Consider the following 19,538-nt stretch of genomic DNA (forward strand, 5'->3'; position numbering starts at 1 on the left):
AAATTAGGTAAAAAAAAAATCTAAAATACAAGTGAAAGAATTCAGGCAAGAAGAGTGACAGCTTCTCAGTGCTGTAGCTGGGCTGCTTTCAATGGCCCTTAGATGATTTGGATCAATCGAGAATTTAATTCGCTGCCTGAATCTTTTTTTCTGTGTTTTTTTTTCCTTGCCCTTCAAGAGAATATGAAAAGCCAGTCTAGCAACGTAACAGAATTGTTTAAACTGGTTTATTCGCTCAGATTTATACACATATGACCTGCTTCTCCTCTCAATACTGGAGGAGAGTGGCAGAAATTCCACAGCAGTCAGAGATGCTGTGCCTCTTCAAAAGTGGTAAAGGTGAAGGAAAATGAGATGAGAGGACTAAGGATCCTCATTAGTTAATAGTACTAAATCTTCATGCCTTCCCACTTGAGGAGAACACATAAGAAGTGAAAGAACAATAATCAGAGCATAATGGTCATAATGGGATTGTTCACTGACTCCTCTTCCTTCAGGTGAAACGGGGCTCTTGTGCTCACAGTTGTCAAGACAGTTCTTACCAACAGAGCAGATATAAAGGGCTCCTCATCCAAGGTGCCTTAGTAGTATATGTTCAAGGAAAATTCAGGCCAAACAGATAGCACAGGCCTTCAGTGCTTTGAAAATCCCATGTCAGAGAGATTAATGGTGATCTCTGCCAACACCATATTGCAAATAAACATGGCTCTACAGAAGAGAATGCTTCATTGGTAGGTAGAAATCTAGATGTAATATTATATTCTCGTTGCTGATGATTCGTTTCACTTTCCTTTTGCTTTAGAGGACAATGAGAACTCGAAGTCAGATGAGAAAGGAAACCAATCAGAAAACAGTGAAGACCCTGAATCTGACAGGAAAAAGTCAGGAAATCAGTCAGATAATGAAATGAACTGTAATGATGATGGGAACAGCTCCAGCAACCAGGACAGCAGGGACAGTGATGACAGCTTTGAGAATTCGGACTTCGAGAATCAAAAAGCTCCTGAGGACAGTTTTGGCACTCTTGGGTCTATGCAGATCAAGGTGGAGCGTTTTGTTGAGAGTGAGTCAGACTTGCGGTTGCAGAACTGTGAATCACTGACCTCAGACAGTGCCAAGGACTCAGACAGTGCAGGGGAAGTAAATGCCCAGTCTTCTAGCAAACATCAAAAGAGGAAGAAGAGAAGAAAAAAGCAAAAGGGAGGCAGCATGACCCGGAGAAGGTTGTCAAGCACCTCAAGCCCAAACGGACTTGACTCAGCTTTGGTGGACCAGCCCCAGCTGCTCTCGTCGCCAAACAGTGCCTCAGTGCTCAAAATTAAAACAGAAATCTCAGAACCTATCAATTTTGATAATGATAGCAGTATTTGGAATTACCCCCCCAACAGGGAAATCTCAAGGAATGAATCACCCTACAGTATGACCAAGCCCCCCAGCTCCGAGCACTTCCCTTCCCCCCAAGCCAGCAGTAGTTTACATGTCTCCATTCCAGACTCCGTTCTCACCCCACCAGGGACTGAAAATACTGCCAGCCGCAAAACTCAGTTCAGCACCTCATCCAACTCAGCCTTGGCTCCTGTGTCCTCTGACCCTTTGTCACCCCCGCTTTCAGCATCTCCAAGGGATAAACACCCAGGTGGTCCCACAACTTCCAACTCTTTGTTGTACACTGGGGATCTGGAAGCCCTTCAGAGGTTGCAAGCAGGCAATGTGGTGCTTCCTTTGGTTCACAGGGTAACAGGAACCCTTGCCGCAACAAGCACTGCTGCTCAGAGGGTCTACACCACTGGCACTATTCGGTATGCTCCAGCTGAAGTTACTTTAGCGATGCAGGGCAACCTCCTCCCCAATACCCACGCTGTTAACTTTGTTGACGTTAACAGCCCCAGCTTTGGGCTGGATCCTAAAACACCGATGGAAATGCTCTACCACCATGTTCACCGACTCAATATGTCGGGACCATTTGGAAGTGCTGTGAGTGGGGCCAGTCTGACCCAAATGCCTGCAGGGAATGTGTTCACGACTGCCGAAGGACTGTTTTCCACTCTTCCATTTCCTGTGTACAGCAATGGCATTCACACTACACAGACTCTGGAACGGAAAGAGGATTGAAATATGACCACATACTGTGTTCAGTGTTAAGCTCTGAGGCATAGACTATGTTTTAATTTAGACCTTTAATTCTAGCACTTTGAATTCGAGCAGGTCAGTTTATTCTCTCAATATGACAGTCCCCATTTCATTCCCCTTCTCTTTAACTTGACTTATTCTTTAATGTAAAGATATTTTTTTATTTTTGCCTTCAGAGAGTTGAAGTACCAGTTGCCTGCCATTTTGTCTTCTTCTAAGATGTGTGTTTTTTCCTTTGCATCTTTATTAAGATGCCTTTAATGTGTATGCCTCTGCCATAGAATACTCAGTGTTGTGGTAAAGAGATTTTAAAGTGACAACCATTGGTTTTACTTCAAAATGATCTTGATATGATCAAGATTAAAAGAGACAAGCATAAACAATGTGCCCTGTTTGACTAAGTCAAATGAAAAGGGGTTTTTGTTCCTAATTCCTTTAAAATAGGGGATAGTATTTTAGAATTTTATGCAGAGTTTAATTCTCTTTTTATGGTTAAGATTTTCTTACTTGCACATAAAATAATTTGGGTTCTTAAAAAGTTAATTTCTGGCCTGTGACTAGAATGTTGAAAAGTTGGACTAAATGTTAATTACTGAAACTTTAACTTAATTTCTAAAACCATGGTGCTATCATTTATTAATCTGTAATATCTTCATACAATTTGCAGCTTGTGGGCTGGGTTTTGAAAAGAATGTGTTCCGTACTGGTCTATAGTCGGGTGCTGCAGTCTCCTTGGTTAGTTAAGACAAAAGCCCTCATTAACATTTGCTGCAGGACTTAAATTTTTTTTACCTCCAAACTAACAAGCATAGCCTCACGTTAAATTTAAATGGGTCAGGAAGCCTTTTTCAAAAAGTGCTTAAAAACAAAAAACTCAATTTAATTGATGCAAGGAGCAGTTTCTTAGGTGCATATTGTTTTGCTTTGTTGTTTGTTTTTTTCTCAGTGTAACTGAGGCTAATTCTACATCAAATAACACTTCAGAGTAAAAAAAAAAAAAACCACAAAAAAACAGAAGAACTATTTAACATGTTTTGTTTTTCATTTAATATTATAGAGGGAAGGTTGTAAATTTCTTTTTGTTCCTTGATTTGGGTATTTTTTTGTTGCTTTTCCCTTATTTCTAGTGTTGAAACCAATATGTTATAAAACTAAAGAATGGGTTAATAAGCTTGAAATAGATAACTACAACTGAAAACTGCACATTAAGTAAAAGAGAAAAATCTCCTATTTTGTCTTCATTGCCAGAAATCACAGTGTAGTGTCAAACACTGCAAATGACTGTCAAATATAAATTCTTCTTCCACTCCATCTTTGGCAGCTGTTTGTTAAGGCATCTAATAACAGATGTGAGAACTGTAATGTGTACAATGTGTAAGTGTCCTTGGCTGTCAGTCCCATTGCAGTTTCAATGTGTGTTACTATATGCAGTATATACTAAGCTAATGTAGTTGTTTTGTCCTTTGTCTTCTCTGTGCTTTATCTCTAGTCTGGAGTGGTAAAGTCCCATTCCTGCAGTCCTAGTGAACCAGTGATTCTTGGGGGTTAGTGGTTTTTGTGTGGTGGCCTTCCTCTGTAATGTCACCTTATGCTGCTTCCACTGTCTGTATACCTTTTAATTTCTGCAGTTGCTTTGCTGTTGTGTATTCTCCAACCTCTCTCTCTCCCCCCCTCCTCCCCTCCTCTCCACGCTTCCCGTCTCTTCCTCTCTCGTTCTCTCTTCTTCACTCTCAGAGAAAAGACTCTTAACTAGCTCAAGGTTAATGGAGCCATTTTTCCCACAGAGGAATTCTGGGTGTGACTTACTCTTCCAGTGTACCACACAATGCACTACAGAGTAATGCTCAGATTTATTAAGCAAATTGATGCCATATAGCCTCAGTTGTTAACATTCCCAGAGTCCCTTGTGCTCTAACCGTAAGCAGAGGGTGCATTTCTTTGGTTTTCTCCCAGGTAGGCTGAGGGAGCAATACATACAGCAATCACCAGTGAGATAGAAAATCCTTTCAAAGATCAACCAATGTCATTCAAAAAGGAAACAGCTTAGAACTGTCATATATATTTGCTTATGTGTGCAATGCTAATATATTAACTCAGCTGTCCTTTGAATTTTTGATCACTCACTGTGTTGAGTCAATTCCTCCAGTAGCTTTGAATTTGAGATGTTGGTCCAAGCCGCAGTGGAACAATAGTGAAAGGGAATTGGATGTCACAGATTTAATTAATGAGCTTTTAAAGGTTAAATTTGAAGGATTTAAGTAGGACTAAAAAAGGCAAGAAAGCTGATTGGAAAATTCAGAGTTTAATTTTGGATGCTCTACTCTAGCTATTGAACAATCAAAGGAGTGCACCTATCAGCTACAAAGAACAGCTAGACAGCTGTTGTTTTTTTGTTTTGTTTTGTTTTGTTTTATAAATGTTTCTGTGTTGTGTCAAAATGATTTCTGGTGATTTAAACTAACAGATAATCACAGCTGCTGTCTAAATCCATAGTGTTTAAAATTACAAAATGAAAAAAAACTTCATTACCTGTGAAGACTGTGTCTGTGTTTTTAACTATTTCTTGTACAAATATATGAAATCTTTTATGAGGAGACTGGTGCCAAGTAGCTGAATAATGGGGAAAGGGATTCTGTTCGTATAAATCTTAGCAGTGTTACCAACTCTATAATATAAAAAAAAAAAAAAAAAAATTAAAACGTTAAAAAGTGACAGCTATGGTACATTTATTTTGTGTTAAGCTAACTGAATCTAACTTCTCGAGTGCCTGGCTTATTTGAAACATTTTTTTCATTGATCATTGATAATGCTGCAAATCAGAAATGTACATACTTCATTTACAACAGGGTTCTTTTTATACTTTTGTAGATTCTCATACATGTCATACATGGTTGTCTTTATGTAACTTAATTTTTTTCATCCCGCAGGTGCCATTTTCATAATAAACTTCTCTTGGATTTGTTACTATCTGGCATCATTTCTTTCACATATAACCATCCTGACTAATGAATGCTGGTAGTATTTGTTTAAGCAGGTATTTTTAAATTGTTTAAAAATATATATATATATATAAAAAAAAAAAAAACTAAAAATGAAAGAGGATACAGCTAGATTTTGTTAACTCTTCCAAACTGAAGAAAAGAAGCTGTCAAGATGTAGGTTAAGAATGCTAATCCAAATACTACAACAAACTTGCCACCATCCTAAATTCTCAGCTACCCCAACTCATTGTCATATTGAGCATTTTTATGCACATTATCAAAGCTAAATAATGGACCTGCAACATTAACCACTATAGACAGTGTGCATTTTTTCTTGATTAATGCACACTGGAAGAGGTCAGCTTTTGTACATTAATCATTTAAAATGCACTTTATATTTTCTTTTTTGTACTCTACAGTGTTACAATGAAAATCTTCAATCACATTATATCCTCTCTCTCTAGACTGCTGATTCTTTTAAATATGTACTTTCTTTCCCCAAACAGGCTACATGGAAGTTGTTGGTGTCCTGTGGCTAGGCTTTCTACCTTACAAACTGAAGACAGAAACATTTACCGATGTAGAAAAAAAGACACGACAAATTCAGAACCAAACTCAGGGGTGGGCAGGTTGGGGGAAGGTTAAATATAGTTTAGGTTCAACCACTGTGTGTAGATCAAAAGAGTGAACAGCAATGTGCGGGGCTGGATGAACAAAGTTCTTCCAGATTCTGTATATTATTTTGTTATTTATGAGTTCTCAACTTCTTTGATTAAGAACATAAATTTCGGGCACATAAAATCAAGTCAGTGTTACTCATAGCCAAAACCTACTGCAACATTGGTTTGTCCAAATCTTTTCTCATCCTTAAACCACTTTGAAAAGCATTGGGCTTGTCATTCTGGACCAGATTTTGGTTGCCTTAGCAAAACTGATTAAAACTGCCCATAATCTGTTGCACTGTTTTCTGGTAACCTTTTCACAGCATAACAAATACTCAGTGCAAGTAGGAACATGTGCTCACTCCAAAAAAAAAATGTTTAAAACAGAGATGTATGAACAACTGAAGTTCAGTGAGCCAGCCCAATAGCTTAATACCCTCAAACCCAGCTCTTTGAGTTCCCAAGCAGCTCAGAATTCCACTTTCCAGGATCTCAGCATCAAGCTTGATACGCCTCCAATTTGCAGGGAGTGGAGAGGAGCAGGGGTTAGCAGTGCTGCTTTCAGTTCTGCTCTTGCATGCCAGCTGGCAATGCATCTTGTTTGTGAGGTAGCTGAGGGTACAGACACCAACAGAGGGGAAAACGGAATTTAAATGGAGATTGGAAGAACGACGAGAATAAAGGTTAAGGAAAGAATAACATGCCTGTTCCAAATAAGTGTTAACCAACATTAACTAAAGCCACTAATCCCAAAGGGGGGCTTGAGGGGTTTTTCTGAGCTGTTATAAAGGCTTTTTAAAACTCAGCTATGCTGACCACACATTGTATGAGAGCAGAGTTGATGGTCTACATGAATGCACTGCTTGAGGATTCCTAGTTGAACAAGGTTTTCATGTTAAAGAAAGTAACAGAATGACTGTTCTGTGGCTTCATTCTTATAGTAGTGCTCTTACATTGATATAACTCCAGGGAATGGGTTTGCAGCAACTTTAAGAAACAGAAAACAGAATGAACTATGTGAAAGGGTTGAACCCTTTGAAAATGGATCTTTGCAGTTGATCTAGTAGTAGTTGTTTTTTAAAAAATAATATTTGGAGAAATAACATGCTGGAAGTTGGACGAACTGAGTCATAACACCAAAAGAACATTTTCAAAAGCAACTGATCTCACTAACTGTGAACCATTTGCTTTGCAAGGTGAGATGCCCAAATACCTAGAAGCTACCTTAACTGTTGCAAGGAAAAAGAACGGATAAAAAAAAAAAGGGGGGGGGGGGGCTCTTTTGAAGCACTGTGACTCTAAAAAGTTAATGATGAAAGTCTTTTCAGCCTTACTTAGATAACCAGTTCTGACAGCCTGCACTGGCACTGCTGCAAGGTGGTCATGTCACTGGAGTAACTGCAACGCCCCTGACAGAACATTTTTTTTGTTATGATGCTCAGAACTGCATTAGCTTAAACGTGTCTATGCTTTCAGAGCTATTTGCATAGTATTTTTCCTTCTTGCCATTTTAATTTCTTTATTTTTTATTTTAGGGCTGGGGGAGTGGGTGGAAGGGCTATATGTGCACTGTCAGCTAACTTAATGAACTGTCATCTATCCAGCAAGCTGACTATGGAGCCTACAGAAGTGTGAACAAAAATGGAATGTAACCAGAGCCACAGATTCTCAGGTAAGATCAAACCATTTATAAAACATGCACATGCATGCATACAGAGACATGATCCACTAACTCTGAAAGCCAGCTGGGCTTTCAAACTGGACACAGTAATACATCTAAATACATATGCATAAGAAAGATCCTTTCTTCTTCTCGTTTCATCTGTATATCAGAAAAGGTGACCAGTGGAAGCTGTTAACCTCTCTCTCAGCCCAAGTAGCGTTTACATAGTGTATGGCCAGCTATATTTACTGACTTAAATAAGACCCCACTGATTCCTTTATCAGTTTTGAAATAACCAAATTGCTCTTAAGACCCATTTTTCATGAACCATCTTCATTCCCATGCAACTCTTTGCTTCACTAGATCCACTGAGATCTTCCTGAGAGCAACAGAACGTGAGATAAGAACAGACTGCAGAGTTCTGCTTTTAAATGAACAAAATTAGGATTGGTATTCTCCACCGCAGTTTTGTTTGGGTTACTAAATTCAACAGGGAGAGAGTGGAAGTAAAACTGGAGGTTAATTACCCAGGTACAAAGTCACACACATGAAGTCAATAATCATGAGTTTGATTACATTGATAGGAAGTTAAAATTTTTTCCATCTTGAGAAGATTGTGCAACCCAGATGAAATGCTGAAAATAAGGGATCTTTAAATAGACATCAGTGCTCAGTGTCAAAGGCTTATGGGAAGTCAGCGGGAGAAGATTTGCATTGCTTTGCAGCTAGGAAACTTATGGCTTATTTCTTTGTCTCTAATTACTTTTCACTGACTCTAGAGACAAAGGAATGTATTGATATTACCTTTCCCATTACAAGCTTTCCTCAGGAAAAGGACCCCGTCTTCGTTGTAATAAAAGGGAATGTAATATTTTCTCGCAAAAGGAAGGGAATAAAGTTTTCCTCGTTTTAAAAGCATTCACAGATTTATAGCGGAAATGACAGGAACAGGATGTATTAACCATATGACCCCAGCAGAATGAGTCTACAGCCTTGACTGATTTAAAAGTTTATCAGCGTCCTCTGAATAGACAAAATGAGTCAAGCCTTGGTCTTGTTCAAATCAATAAGACCTCAACTAATGACTGTAATGGCTTTGGGAGAAAGACCAAGGTTTTGAGCCAGTACTCATAAGCAAATAACTATGCACAGCCTACAGCAAAACAATAGATAAATGAGTCTGGCTAATTGGTATAATGCATGAGGATTTCTTTCTAATCCTGTACCACACTACGCACATGATAACAGGGCAGCTATTTTTTGTTTAATTAAAAAGCGTTTCCAAGTCTTCCTGAACTGCATGGTCTGATCCTTCCAGAGGTTCCTGTCTAAAAAGTGGGAATTGAGTGAGAAGCACTGGTAGAGTTTTCTTTGTTTTCTTGCGCTTGCTTTGTGGAAACAGGTCTTCAATAAAAAAAGAAAAGGATTCTGGAGCGGAAACTCTGGTGGACATTAAGGCTTCTATTTTCTTGAACTACCAGCAGTGCAAACCCCAATCGCAACCCCCTTAAAGTATCATCCAAGATGATACTTCATTCAGAAGTGAGTATTCACTGAAACAAATTTCTGTTCAATGCTGTGAATCTCTGAGGCCTCTTAGCACTCCACTGTCTCTTCTGTACTTCAGTTAAAATTTAATTTCTTTCTTCTGCTTTATTACAGCACATAAGATAGCATCTTGCAAGACAGTGACAAAGGCTAATTTCAATGCAGGAAGTCAAGTCTTCTTAGATTATAGAAAATTGAAAGAAATAGAATTCTCCAAAGATGTACTTGGAGATGAAAAATACATCCTAGATTCTGTGATTTGTTCCCATAGCAAAGGTCCAAGGACTTCACACAGTAAGATCAGTTTCTGAAAATATACTTACTGCTCATTGGCACCATGAGCAAACTGACTTTTGTCCTACCTACAGGGAAAGGTCCCTGCTCTCTCTGTCCTTTTGCCTCTGCTGCAGGGCCTGCAGCCAGTAAGCCTGGCTTCTCCCCCCTTTCAGTTCTTCGATAATTTTCTTCACTGAATGCTATTCAAAATTTCCAGTTACACATTGATGTGACTGTTTGCTTCCCATGAAGTTACAACCTCATGCTTTTAAGTTACCTGGATAGCATCATTTTTCTCTTTTTCCCCCCAACACCATTGCTTTTGCCCATCCTTTGTTAGCTTCACTATGTCTTCAAGCACACACGCCTTGTTGCATAGCACTTCCCTAGTGTGATCTATAACCATTACTGCCACTCCCTGGCCCTTGTTATCAAGCCAATTTTATATCCAATCAAGTATTGTACCATCAGTCCCATACTTGCTAACCTTATAAATGAATCTGTTATGTGGCACTGTATTGAGAGCCTTTTCAAGTCCAAGTAAATTATGTCTCCTTCTTCACCCCTGTCCATTCTCATTGTCACTTCCTCAGAGAAATGAATCAAGATTGTTAAGCATGACCTCCCTTTTGCAAATCCATGATGACTATCTCTAACCAAACTATATTAGGTTAGTGTTAAATCAGGACACACACTCAAAGGGGACCTGCTATAAAGTGCAACCTACAGATGCTTCATGTGGAGATGAGACATGGAAATCACTGATAGATTAAAGGGAACAGTAGAGGTCTGATGGTTTGCCGATAACTTCTTAGTGATCAAATTCCTGCCTGGGGAAGCAACCAGAACTACATTAGTCTAGCATGTTTCTGCCGCAGAAGATTATGTGACCATTGAGGATAAGGAGAGAATGATCTGAGTTCTGCTTTTATTCATATATGATGGAGCCAGAATGAAAAGACAGTAAAAGAAAACCTTATATTTCCTTGAATACTCTTCTACATGTGTAAAAGTCATGACCAGAAGTAGATCAACTCCCTCGTGAAACAATCTGTGTCTTTTCAACAAGTGCTTAGTATTGAGCATATTCCTTTCCACTGATCAACAAGAAGTCTAGTACAATAAGAAAGGAAGAGAGGTATGGGTTCTTTCAGGAACCTTCTAATTTAAGAGCTTCACAGACAAGAGTGCCTGCACATCATGATTTTCACAGGGGAGCAGAATATTGTCCCACAGCTTCTGAGAAGTACTATACCTGCATAACCTAGCTTACATGTCAGAAGGCTACATGAGCATATGCTTCTTGCACAGGCACAGCAGAAGGACATGAAGACTTCTGCACTTCAACCAAAGTACTACAGAACGGAGGTACTGCATCAAATTCATCAGTTTTCTCACTCATCTTTACAGAATAGTGAAAGAATTAGGTAAAGGAAGGTATAGAGGAAGAAAGAAAGGGAGGAATAGCTATTCAGTCCTGATTCCTTAGGGAACGGTCAGACTGCCATTGAGACATTTGGGATCTTGCTTTTCTTGAAGAATGTGCTTGCTCCTCCTACATGATGCTCCTGAACACCAGGGGAGCAACTCTTTGCACGGAGATATACAATATGAGAGGTTGGCTGAGAAAGCACAAGGTGCAACTGAGCAAGTTGTGCCCCATGTCCCCTTCCTTGCTGGCTGGGATAGGGAAACAGCCTGCATAAGCACTATGCGAGAAGATTCTTGGCAGTTAATTCTGGCAGCATTTGAAGTATAACTTTGGAATAATTTACTGGCCTTTCTGCCTCTGTGACTGGAAATATCTCCCTCAATGCTGTAAGCATAATTGCTGCCTCTTTAGCTTGAGTAGGGGAAAAAAAAAAAAAAAGATCCCAACAGTCTGCCTTGAGCTTGTTTGACAATATGCATACATCAAGCATGGTGAAATCCAGATGGGTCAAAGCCATCCCTTGGGAACCTAACCTTTGGCCTCCTGCCTCACAGTCTCCCCAGGTGCTGTGGAGGGAGTCCTCTTATCTACAACCTGTGGAGGATCATTGCTATTATATGTATGTGCTTGGCTCCCTTGTGCCTTCAAATCAGAAATGCAGCAGTCAGTGTACGGTGGAGAGATACTGCTCTGGGAGAGTTCAGTCCAGTCAGTGCTGCTGCAGGACATAGAGTTTCTGGCAAACATCCACTGAAACAAAGGAAAAAGACCCCCAAATCAGTCTGGCTTGCTTTCAAGGCCTTGACCCTGTAACAGCCAGTACAGACATGCTCAGAAAAATAATGTGCAGAAACAGTAGGTCAATGCAGAGAAGCATAACTAAAAGATAAGGGTTAGAAGGGTACAAAGAAATAGTTGGAGCATGTCTTCTCTATTCAGAAAAGATTGCTCACCCTCCTGAAGATGAATGAGAAGTTTTGAAGAGGAAGTTAAACTATTGTGTACTTCTTAAGCAAATAAGAAAAAGCAGAAAAGAAAAAAAAATGATAATCAAAGCAGAGCTCAAGATGACAGAATTATCACATCGCTAGTACTCACAGCTAGAATATTGTCATTGGCATAATGATACATTACCTCTATATACAGTCTCACAGGCAAAGAAATATGGCTTAGTATCAAGCGCATAATACAAAGTCATACATATAATCTTAAGTACCAAACATCATTAAAAGACCAGCTATTGGCTAGACATATGCCACAGAAAGTTTCATCAATGAGTGAGTTACACTCCATACCCTTCAAGCAGAAATTATTTTTCAGAACGAATCATGGGTAATAGATTAAATGACAGTAACAGTCCTTCTGGCCAGAAGACCTCATGAAACAGTGACCTTGCTGATACTAGTAAGGAATCTGCTCCATAAGTGTGCAATTTATTTGTGGAGTTAAGGACTAGACAAATCAGGAATAATAAAAAGTGAACAAAAACTACAATAAAATTATCTGTCAAGTCTGTAAGCTTCTGCCTATGCTTGCCATTGTATTTTTGCAAGCAAATAGTGATTTTTGTAAGGAATAGAAAGTATCTTTTCATTGTTACGTTAACTCTGTTTCCTGTAGCAGGTAAATTGTACCTGCAGGAATCAGTAGAGCTCTGCAGTCAAGACATCAGCAGGAGAAGAGAAGGATCAGGCACCTGAGAAACAGACATCTGAAATAAGAGAAAGCCTTACAATACAGGCAAATATTTTTTCAAACTCTATGAAGTATATAACACCCTAGGCCCTCAGTTAGAACACGCATACAAGCTTTCTTTCCTCATTGCGAACCTGATCTCTCATCGCAAATGGAAAGGTAACTCCCTGGAGTCCACACATCCCACAGAAGAGTGGAAAATCCCAAGTTCCTCCTTTGGGAGATTCATGCTTCACCTTAAAAGTCTTCCCTTCTGCTATTTTGGCTGAATCCAAAAGAAGCAGTAATTGTGGAGAGAGTGATACGTAAAACAGATCTAAGAAAACAGGCCCCTCTAATTAGATAGATGTGTGTAGTGATGCTACATAGTAGTGATACTACTGCTATTAGCAGTAGAAGTTGTATTTGTACCAGTAGTGGTAGTGGTGTACTGTAGAAGAAGGAATATTAGCATCAAATCTACCGTCCCATAGGAGTGATAGCTGTGGAGACTAACTAGTTGAGATATTATGAAGATTAGTTCAAAGTAACCTTGGATTCCACTGTGTTTATGGGATCGCACTTAACTAAGAACATTTACTTTCCTTCCTTGCCCCCTACTTGCTCCTATCCTTTTCTTTGTTATTGATAGACTTTCCCCTCTCTTCATTTCTACATAATATTATACACTTTCAGAGGTCAGAAAAGTAGGCAACTTGAAGGCTTTCATTTTGAAATATTATTTGTCTGTTAACCTTGTAATACAATCATTTGATGACTGCATATGATAGCAGTATTTAATATACTCTGGGTTGACAGATAAAATACAAGGCACAAATCAGAAAATATCCAAAGACTCAATCACCACAAAGACAGCCCATCTCTTCAAGAAATGCCTAAAATAATACCTCCTAAAAAAATCTGCACAAGCAATTAGGAGGGTTTCATCATAACAGGTCACTGGCTCTCAGACAGATTCCCTTTATAATTTGCCACACTGGGAACTTAGCAACCTTGAAAGGAGCATGCAATAAGCTTTTCTTTACTTGTCTGAAATGCCTGGTAAATGGTGTAATGTTATACACCAGAAATAACACCACCTTTGATGGCATAGATACTTTAGGGGAGGCCTGCAAGGCAATTTCTGCTCCATACTATAAGAATATATTACAGGCAAGAACACCAAGAAATGCCTAAATCCTGATTACTGTCTCAAAGCAACTTAATAATAATAAAACAAACAAGCTTATTCATAAGTATTAGTTAGAATTGAAATCTGATTACACTTTCATGCGCATTCCATTCACATACTGTGCAGCCCCATGCAGAAAAATATAGATAAGTGGCATGTGCTTTGTGAAGCTGACCCATACAATGAAATGGCTTATGACAAATGACAATATATGATGAGAATACAAAACTTTGATAATAGGTTTATTTATTGATTGAAAATAAAATTCATGAACTGCAAAGCAGAGAACTGCACCAGTGGGAACTGTTCCAAGAGAACATTAGGAAGTGAGAGAGTGACAGAGAGTATGCATGTGTATTACACATAAACTAAGTTAAAGGTTGCCTAAACGCTTCTGATTCCATAAGCAGAGCCTCTGAGGATAGGATCTGAAAGCCTTTAATGCTGGTAAGGTTTTGTCAGTATGGTATTTGCATATTTTGCCTAAAAACCCACAATGCTGTATTAATTCATTTTTATTTACCTTTCTGCTGCTTCCAAAAGAAACCTCGCAGGAAGCCATTAATGACACAGCTTCATAAGAGATAATTTTCAGAGAGGCTTTGTGGGTAGTGACTGAAGGGGGAAAAAAAAAAAAGTGTGTGTCAAATTTAGGTTATTAACAACATAATCCTTAAACAGACGGTATCTCAAAGACTAATTCATCTTCAAATTTGACTGTAAAAACTGCATGATCCTTCACTCTGTGTGCATGCAAATTTATATCACATATCTTTTTTTTTTTTTTTCTCCTTCATGTTTATTAGGGGAATATGACTAGAAAGGGAAGCAGAAGAGTTCTGAAGCACAATGCTGAAGGCTGGAAAACAATTTCACCTTCACTACCACTATCACTCTCATTCAGATTTAGGTCCCATTCCTGGTCTTGCAGTTCACCAGCAAAACCACTGGGCACAAAGCTTCCCCTTCAGCGCATGGATAAAGCTGTGAGCCTCTCCCCAGGCACCTGCCTGCAGAGCACTGCCTGGACAGGCTGGTCTGGTGGGCAGTTCTCTGCAGGGCACCCCCCGCAAGTCACAGCCCAAGCACTTTACTCACCTGGGGTGCATGCAGGGAGATGTTTGCCTTCCCAGGCACCACACCGAGGGAAACTGGATTTCCATGGCAACTCTAAACAAAATCACACTGGAATCTATTTCATTTGAGTTTCTCCATACAGAATGGGACCTGGTGTCCCTCCTTTGTTCACATTTCAAAGTAGTAGGTATTTGGAACAAGGATGTTTTATTAAGTTAAATAATACTTCGCGTTTCGTTGAGTGCCAGGTTCTCAGTGGACGAGCAAGCTGAATGAGAAGCAATTGCTCTGAAAACTGTGACAGCAAAAAGGCATGAGTCCCATTTAATACAATTTTAACAGCATGACTTGTTAATAACAATACAACAAAAGCAGTTGTGGACTATTTGAGCCTCAACCTTTTCCCTACATAAGGATGATATACCAAAACATTTGCATCTTCCCACACCGAGAAAAGAAAGGCCCTTCTCACAGGAATTTATAATATTCAGTATAAGCTTCTTTTAAATTTTCCTGTTGTTCCTGTTCCCTGGCTTTCTTCCTCCCTCTACTTGGATCCTTTAAAGATCTGTAATTTATTAGAGGCTTCCTCTTCCTTCCTGTACTTTTCTGCTCTGGATGCTCTATTTATAGTTTTTTGTAGCATCCAAATTTTACCCATTCAATTTCTGCTGAAAGGCTACAGTAGTTGCTGTTATAATTTTCAGTTGCTGTTTTGTTACCCCGGTTTTTTCCCCCTCCTCATAAATGGAGGAAGCATTGCACATGGAAAATCCCAATGCTAGCCAGGCTAGCAGCTATTGTTCCAGAGCAATACACTGCTCTGCAACACATTTAGTCAGGCCTCTTCCAAAGCTGCTTAGCAGAAAACCTCAAAAGCCATCACTAATTGTGACATAGGAAGATAGTGGGGAAAGAACAGAAGATGTCTGAGTAGATATCTTCAAGCCGTGCCATTTCATGAAGCAGTTAATAAAGTGGAAAATAAAGTTGGGTAGCTGAGATCTTGTCTGTAGGATCACAGCCTTAAGAAGGCCTGGGCACTGCATGTTACCATGCATAACCAGCCTCATGAAGCATTCAGGGCCAGAAATTGTTTCTACTTGCAGCTCCTCACAGGCATTGACAAATTTTAATCCCTCTCTGCTTGCTTTACAGGCCTCCAAATAACATTTAGTGACACAGCTGGGCTCGGGGCTGGGGGAAAAAGTTTAGATATGCCTGCACAGCCTCCCCAGTGTATAGCTGCTAGCTTCTCCAGGAGGTGACTGAAGTCAGACATGGGTTGTGTTCTGCAAACGTTAAGACCCACAGACGGTAATCTGGAAGACTCTAATTCAGTTGTCATGCAAGTCATCAGTGGTGAACTCAACACCCTGAATGGGCAGTATGTCCTGTTTCCAGGGTCAACGACGAGAATAAGTTTAACTGGATACAAAGATACTGGTACATGACATTCCTGGGAATATACTACTTCAGAAATAACTAGGTCTTTGATACTAGTGAGTGGCCTGCAGCTCACAGGCATTTTAATCGTAGGGTGCATTACAGAATGGATTGCATGGAAAAGGACATTTAAAGACAGAATTGTATTGGTTGGAAAAGACCTCTAGAGATCATTGAATCTAAAAATCCATCTAGTCCAATCCCATGCCATCATCAGGAACATCTTCCACCAGACCAGGTGGCTCAAGGCCCCCTCCAATCTGACCCTGAACATGTCCACAAATGGCGTATCTACAGATTCTTAATTGGGTATATTTCTCATGCCATTAAGCCCTATAAAATTTGGCCCACAATTTTGGTGATCAGAATTTACATACCCTGCTTAATCAATAACACTTAAGGGTTTTCATTTGCTTTTGTCAGATATTTAGCACAGTATTCACTGTACCAGTATTTGCTGGCAATTTAACACCTTCACTAAAGATATTTGCCCATAAGCAAATATAGCTTTAATAACCAGGAAGCTTCCTGGCCCTTGTAAAGTCAGAATTATATATATATAAATTATATATATATAAAATATACATTTCTAAGTAGTTGACAAAACTTTATTCAGTTTGCTTTAAACCCCTGTCAATGGACACAGTTTTAGTTGAAGCCACAGAAAGTTCTCCAGTGACTCCTCATAGTCCTCTATGCTTGTGTTTTAACTTTTTTTTTTTTAAATGGCAATTTCTGTTTATGTTAATAACTCTTTAACAGGGAGAGAGAAAAATGCATAGATTCTGCTTACAAATGTAGGTAACAGGTTTACAGATACACACCAGCTATAATTGTAAACAAATAAAAATAAATTTTTATTTGTCATAAAAATTTGGCTTTTTCCATGTGCAAAACCGCACTGGTAAAAAAAAAGAAAAAAAAGAAAACCTCAATTTGCTATAATAATTTCCAAAATAATTACTTCATCTGCTTGAGAATTTGTTATATTAAATAGTCTATTTGATTTACCTGTGTTAATTATTTTTAAAGGACTAGTAGTAATAATAATAATAAAAAAAGGAGTGGATAAGTCATTTGCAAATGTGATGTCTAAAAAGCAGTCATATGAGAAACATATTAGATATTCATAAATGGTCAAGTTAAATACACTCTTTATAATACAGTGAAACAAGCCTTTCAGCCAAGTTCTGCTGATCTGGATGAGACATTTTAGAGATCTGATATCCTAATTACAATATTTTCCCTGTGCAACAATGCTAGTTGTTATTTAGGTTGACATCCCAGTTTATTTTCTTGCACTTTTTAACAGGGAAAGATAAAACTGAAGTATATTCACAATTGCACTTATAAAAGCTTGGAAGGCATCTTTTCAGAGACCTTTTCTACCATTACATTTCACTGACACATACATTTGCCAATTCCCTTCCACTCTTTCCTCTCAGCTACATTAAATTTAACTCCTCTACTGTGATTTGTAGTTAGCAGAGACTAGTGCTGAGATAAAAGGGCCTTGGTGACCGCTGCTGCTTTTTGCCATCATTTGCTTGGTCTGACAATAATGGTGGCAACATTAAAATTAAAATAAATAAAGAGAATACTTCAGGCTTTCATTCTAAGAAATGAAAGGCAATTATCCAAAGACAGAAAGGGAGAGGTTGGTGGAAGAAAGCTAAGTAGTGATGTCTGGTGAGAAAGTGTCAGTTCTGAAAAAAAGCATCTTTTTGACCTAATTCCCTCCTGCTTGGCTCTTATTCCTACCATACAACTTATTGATAAGGCCAACCCTGTACCATGCTTTGACCACAACAACATTCAGCTCCTTAAGCAACCTGCATGCTGGACCAGCACCTTTCCAGTGACAAAATGACAATTCCCATGCTGCTGCTCAGCTTTGGCTTTTGCTGGTGCTGGCAGAGTCTAAGGGGCATGGAATCTACAGAGCCCACGCATCCACACCAGGTGCTAGGAATTTCAGCATGCCTGCCTGGAGACAAGACTGCATGCCTACATATACGTGAGCAAGTGTGTGCACAACCAAGTTTTTGCCTTTTAACCTTTGTTATTGAAAAAAAAAAAAAAAAAAAAAAAAGGGGGGGAGAGTTGGCAGCCCCTAGCAATCCTCCTGCATTACCCCCTGGTTCTCTCTTGTGTTGCAAAATTCTTCCTTTTTAAATTTTTTTTTTAAACCTAGGTTTTCTAAATGGCAGGCAAAGGGCATTATTCAGCTCCAGCAGAGTAAAGAAACCTGTGACTGAAGTACAGCACACTTCGTAATTTAGCTGAAAAACAAAACACTTTAGCACTCACATCATTGCCATTAAAAACTATATAAATATGGAAATTATTTCTAAATGTTCCAAGTCACTCAGGAGTGGCTGCATTGAACATTAAAGGGATAGCTAGGACAGTGCTTGGTCAGTCTCCAGGCCAAGGGGCACAGTCCCCCTCTGGGACTGCTCTCTTCATTCACACTCAAGGTTAAGGAAGAAGGAATATGCTGCATTCCAATGAGACAGAACTGCATGAGGGATAGTCTGAACAGTCCTGTACCCTGGGGACCTTTCACATTTGCCCCTCCACTGCCTGCAGCTCCACCCAGTGCAGGAAGAGGTGGTCAATGCACCCACCCCATGACTGCATGGAGATGGGTGCTGGTATGATCATTTACCACTGTGAGATGTAAAACGTATCACGAAAAGGAAAAATTAAGGAAAAAAAAAAAAAAAAGAAAGAAAAATCTTATTCTATAAATACATCAGAGCACCTCAGATTCATCACTGTGATCTAGAAGAGACATTGCCTAACACAGCTTGTACCACTTGGTGGCAACACTTCCATGTTTGATTTATTGAACCTTCTCATCATCACTCTACTGATACTTGAAAGAACAAATTAGGCACTGATCTGTGCAATTAATTACTGCTGAGAACAAAAATAAAAGTTTCAAATGACTTTCCTACTATTCTCTGTCCAGGAGTCATACTAAATAGATTACAAGAGATTACAAGCTTTAGGTCCTGACATATTTCTAATAAGAAACTTTCACACATCACAGAGGCATTACTGCACAGCCAGGTAAAGCAAGCTCTTCTTAAATATCAATAGAAAATACTTTCAACGAGAGTCATAAAAGAAAGAGCTGACCAATGGCTTGCAGAGCATTAGTTGCTCTGGGAAAACGGGGTGGATAGCTATGACTGCACAAAGTTCTCCATTTCAAGTGTGTTTCAAGATTGCAAGTACATATCCAAATGTCATTCAAGCTGTCAGTACGAAAAAGCTGCAATCTTGCACGTTGCCCACACAACAGCCATGTCACAGTCCTCTCCTGCACTTCAATTTTTATTTGCAAGACTCATTTTTCAAGCAAAGGTCATCCAGTGCCTGCTCATTTCTGGACCTCTCTTGCTAAACCTGATGTAATGTCAATAACTGCCAGAATTGTTGGACGTGA

At 39.2% G+C, this 19,538-nt stretch overlaps 1 protein-coding gene across 7 annotated transcripts in view; it reads left to right on the forward strand.

Annotated features, from left to right (window-relative positions):
• NPAS3 (neuronal PAS domain protein 3) overlaps nucleotides 1-5,094 on the forward strand; it is a 599,300-nt gene extending 594,206 nt beyond the window's left edge. For all 7 annotated transcript variants that reach the window (XM_085225180.1, XM_085225181.1, XM_085225182.1 and 4 more), the window contains one exon: nucleotides 803-5,094. In XM_085225180.1, the coding sequence (XP_085081306.1) occupies nucleotides 803-2,112 (1,310 nt within the window). In that variant the 3' untranslated portion in view covers nucleotides 2,113-5,094. The remainder of the gene's footprint in view (nucleotides 1-802) is intronic.
• The last annotated feature ends 14,444 nt before the right edge of the window (nucleotides 5,095-19,538 follow it).

This window comes from Meleagris gallopavo, chromosome 5 (assembly GCF_905368555.1).
Source record: "Meleagris gallopavo chromosome 5, MGAL_WU_HG_1.1, whole genome shotgun sequence".
NCBI classification, from domain to species: Eukaryota; Metazoa; Chordata; class Aves; order Galliformes; family Phasianidae; genus Meleagris; species Meleagris gallopavo.